The sequence below is a fragment of the Penaeus vannamei genome, chromosome 38, assembly GCF_042767895.1.
Source record: "Penaeus vannamei isolate JL-2024 chromosome 38, ASM4276789v1, whole genome shotgun sequence".
NCBI classification, from domain to species: domain Eukaryota; kingdom Metazoa; phylum Arthropoda; class Malacostraca; order Decapoda; family Penaeidae; genus Penaeus; species Penaeus vannamei.
This window is the reverse complement of record NC_091586.1, coordinates 22085432-22090360: the sequence shown is the minus strand read 5'-3', so window position 1 is coordinate 22090360 and position 4929 is coordinate 22085432. Positions and strand designations below refer to the sequence as shown.

The window sequence follows — 4929 nt, the reverse complement described above, 5'->3', positions numbered from 1 at the left end:
GAAGGATTACATGTCATCTTTAATTATTAAATGAATAGGCTGCACTTTTGATTCTATGAATTTTTAAAAACAGCTAAGACATGGAACATTTGATGAAGAACAAAGAAAAATATAATATTTTAGGGATTATTTCAGGATAATATGTGAGCCTTTCATTTCAGAATTTAGTAATAAGGATGAACCAAAGATGATATTATGTTTCTTCTTTCCAGGTGAATATGTAATGCTTATGCGTGTGATTGAATATAAGCCAAAAAGAATGCTGATTTTAGAATCGGAGTCCCTTCTTAAGCCTAGATTTTCTGTCTCTCTACAAGAAGACACTCCGAAATCAAGCCGTCTCACATTTAAGTAAGCTATTTTTATATTGTGTTTGTTTAATACTTTAAGATATAAGATATATTATATTTGTAAATTGTCTGATCAACAGTAGGTTTGACACTTAATTGAAATTTAACTCATTTAGAGGAAGTTCAATACTTGGTAAATGTGTCCCTTATAAATATATATTTTTTGTTTAGACTAAACATTTATGGAAGATTTTTAGCTTACATCTCATTATATTGCATAGTTATGGTAGAAGTATATCCATAGTATTTGCAACTCCTTAAAAGTCAACGTGAAAATTTTATGAAGTCATAGTTAAGTTCTAAAGCCTCGGGATAGGACAATGTAAGCATCCAAAAAACTAATAGGGACATGCTATTATCATTACTTTTTTTGTGACATAATCAATTAACTTTTTTTTCTCTCTTTTTTTAGGCTGAGGTACAAGCGATCCTCTGCCCTCTTCCAGTGGACTGTTGGGCCATTCCTGTGGTTCCTCACTGGCCAACAGCTTCAACATTCCCTCTTCATGCTAAGAATGATGTTCCCTTTCTGACGTTTAGAGAAATCGGCGCAGACCCCAGTCATTGCAACCATCCAGCTTTCCTCATCTGTGTGAATTAGAGGGTCCATTGAGGGAACAGTGCTTATTGAATAAGGAATTATTTATTTCACTTGATATTTTCCTTTGCTTTCTTTTTTTTTTTAATTCCACTGTTCCCCCAGTCATTTATTTTGCCAGTTACAGCAATGTAAGAGTTTACTTAAAAAAGGAAAAGTTTTATAAACTGGAGATTTTTAGTTTTCTGTTTCCTTACTAAAGATTTGCTTTTCTTTTGTAAGGTCAATTTTAGCTTTACCGTCAAAGAGGTCCATTCCATTTTAGTTTACAAATACATACATTATGTAAACAGGTAAAAGTCTCCATGATTCATGTCATGTAAAGCGTGATTATTTTACAGTAAGTCTTGCGCCGTTACAGTGCTGTCTTTCTAGGTTGATTTATGAAAGACAAAGATTTTAAAAGTATTTTCAGACATTTTGAAAAGACAGTAAGTAAAATAAGGGATAAGCCCAGAGTAGCCATAATGTATTTTGAACATGCATATAGTTTGTGTAAAATGTTTGAGGAGATGAGAGTAGAAATAAACCAAGTTTTAGATTTCTTGTAGGTAGCCATGCACACAGTAGTATTAAGTATTTATCCTAACACTAGGAATCCTTGTGCCTTATGCTAGTCTGCCATATATTCCAAAGGAGAAGTTTTTCTTTTTTTCATATATTTTGTTTGGGGAGGGACTGGGGATGTTCCAATGAAGTTTGGCATTTAGAGGTAGTGTTTGTTGAAAAAAAGGGAAGTAGGTGTTTTACACAAGATTTCAGATATGCATTAAATGTATATTGTGTATGGATATGAGTTTACTTATATTTTTAAATGATTATTTTTAAATTGTCTTTATTATCTTTGTAAGTATTTTCAGTAATACTGTTATCATTATTATTATTATTATTTGTATTATCATTGCTATTATCATTGTCGTCAGTATCATTATAAGAATTATCATTCCTAGTGCTGATTTTAAGAAATTTACTGTATCATGATCCAGTGAATAATATGTCATTGGCCCCAAGCCTTACTCTGTAGTAAGGTGCAACATGTATATTCTAAGGTTATTTCAGGTTACATGTATCAGAGGAGATTGAGGTACAGGGTTTAGTGGTCACATAACTTTTACATATATGTTGAAACACGTGCTATGGAAATGAGGAAAGAAATTTAAAAGAACTTTCAGAATTTGAGTATTCAGAAATTTGTTGTTGATGTTTGTCAGGTGAATTGTGAGTGAAGTAGAAAACTAATATTAAGGTCCCTACGTGATAGTGGATGTTGTGGGTGTTTTGAGGTTCTGTAGGATTTGTATAATTGTGGACTGTAAATTTGAAGTTAGATATTGTCAGAAACTGGGAACAAAATGTATGAAAAAATAGGCCATTAGTTCCAATAGCATTTTTGTAGGGGTGGCATTGGGAAACAGCATTGATAATGGGAAATTATGAAGTCAACCACTTACAATTTTGGTGAATTTCATGTATGTCATACTTTTCTGAAAAAGAGGAAAGGAAAAAGAAGAAAAAAAGCATTGATGCCTTTTTTTATTTCATACATGTCTATATCAAAGCCACACACATTAACTGTTGGTATATATATGGCATGAAAACATATGTGCTGGTTGCCTGCACATAACCAGAACTTGCATGTTTACAGGCGGCCCCGGAATTTAGGTCTTTTGGCATTTTAGTGAAACTGGAAACTTTGAGTTAATTATTGTAGGAGAACAGATGTTATGATATTCTGTAAACTTGAGAAAGTCCATCAGAAACAAGACAAAATAGATTTTTCCCTATTAAGGCTTGTATATATTCTGTGTATCCCTTGTTTGCCTTAAAACCATTTTATGTGGGAATGGCCTTTCTACTTAATATACTGTGTATTTACAGAACTACAAACAAAACTATGCAGGGGAGATAAAGCATGACTCGGTAATTTTTTGTTTCTTTTCTTAGAAAGGTGATTTTTTGTACCAGTGTTTCAGCAAAGATATTTTCTTACAGAATTTCATTATTTTGTTTATTCAATTTAAGCCAGAGTTTACTCATAATTAGAAAAGACAGTTTATGGAGAACAAGAAACTTCCCTAGCTAAACCATCATATTTTATGAGTTATTAACTTGATGTCTATTGCTTTAGAAGACAAAATTTGTGCAGACTAGTTATAGAATTATGAATGTTAAGAAAGGTACAAAAATGATGTTACAGATCACAGAGATTAAGATATCATCTTATCGAATAGTATTAAAAAATGTGATGTATTGAGTGTCTGTACTTGTGTGAAAATGAATGATAGTATATCATGTATTTAGTTTGAAAAAGTAAACTTCAATTTTATATACTTGTATTTTTAGCTTTTGGGTTTATTAATGAGGTTTGGTGTCATGTTTAAAAAAGAAAGGAAAAAAAAAATACATTACTGATTCTTAATTTGCTGAATGTTATTGGATGATTAAATATAAGTTTCCACTGTGTTGTAACAATTTGAGTGATTATTTAAATATGCTTTCCTCATTAACATCTTGATTTTAGGCATATAATATGTGAAAGCCAAAAACATTACCTTGGGGAAAAAATGAGAATCTGGCAGTGTACTCATCAGTAAGTCTAGATAAATCTTACTGCTGGTTAATTAAATGCTTTTGCAATCTGGAACAGAGTCAGACTTCTTACACGACCCCAAGGTAAAGGCATTCATTTACTAAGCATTACATATTTTTGGGTGTGTGTGTGGAAGAGTGCAACACAACTTTGACAAAAATGTTTCATGAGCAATATATATTTCTTTTCTGTAATCATTCATCACAGATTACCATATGTAATAATGGATTTACTGAATAAAAAGGTATTGTGATACTGTGGGTTGTTTAACTACATTACAAAAAAATAAAATATGATAAAAGTGATGTACAGATATGCAAGAATAGGATCTGAGCAAATACTATATTAATATAGGCTTGTTACCGCCCAACAGCATAAAATTCTACAATAACATTCCATTAATCTATACAAATTGCATTTTCAAATTTTCTCTTTCATTTTCATCGAGAGGCATTTATTTCCAAATGAGCAGTTTGTATTCCAGCATGGGAAGTCTGTTCATACTGAAATGATTAACCAGGTGCCGCAGGGGATGGCATATATGTACATGCCATATCCACTGCGGTTAAGTTTATTGTCTTTACACATAGGTGACTTCACAAGTACTTAGTCACAAATGCCCTTATAATCTCATGCCTGTTGTTGTCGTGGGGGAGGCTTAGGAGATCCAATGTAAGGGATCACTCCTGCCTTGGACCTCAGCCCTTGCCTCAACTAATTTTGCATGGCCTTTCTTTCTTTGTTTTTCCTTCCCTTCATCCTCTTCTGTCCACTTTTTAAATTGGGAGAGCCATGCTGAAAGGATGAAAGGCTGGCTTTGGTTCAGTCCTGAATGGCCTTTGTACAATGCTCTCTTTACCATTTTCACTACCATACTAACCTACAGCACTTGCTGTGCCTTTTACCTTTTTACCACAATTATTTCATAATGCTGTATGATCTTCCCTTCCCTGGGGGCTTCGCCCCAAAGCTCTTGGCCTTTTGCTACATTTTGTATACGCAGCTAATGACCTTAGATGTTGACGTGGCAGAAAATCTTCAATAATTAAATACATTAGTCACCAATGAGCCAGTTACTTGTACCTCCTCTGATCTGTTAAACCTTTTTCTGTGATTTTTTAAATTATTTTATTTTATATAATATATTGCTGTTGGTAAAGTCAGTATCATTAAAATAATTTTAATGTCTATAATAATAATAGCAATGATATTGATATGATTTGTAGGAAAATGAAAACAAGGAAAGGTATAATTAGGTGAGGTCATGAGGTAAACTGACTACTTGGTGGCTAAGCACTACATTTTCCTGGTGGCACTTGGTTAATATGAAAAACCAGTATGCATTGTGAAGAAAATGAATACAAAGGTATATAGTTTATGGCCCCTGTCAA

General features: G+C 32.7%; 1 protein-coding gene across 1 annotated transcript in view; it reads left to right on the top strand.

Annotated features, from left to right (window-relative positions):
• The window catches only part of LOC113814489 (uncharacterized), a 5441-nt gene extending 1647 nt beyond the window's left edge, over window positions 1-3794 (top strand). The window contains exons 4-5 of the mRNA XM_027366521.2: window positions 213-351; window positions 763-3794. Of these exons, the coding sequence (XP_027222322.1) occupies window positions 213-351; window positions 763-883 (260 nt within the window). The 3' untranslated portion in view covers window positions 884-3794. The remainder of the gene's footprint in view (window positions 1-212; window positions 352-762) is intronic.
• Window positions 3795-4929: the final 1135 nt, after the last annotated feature.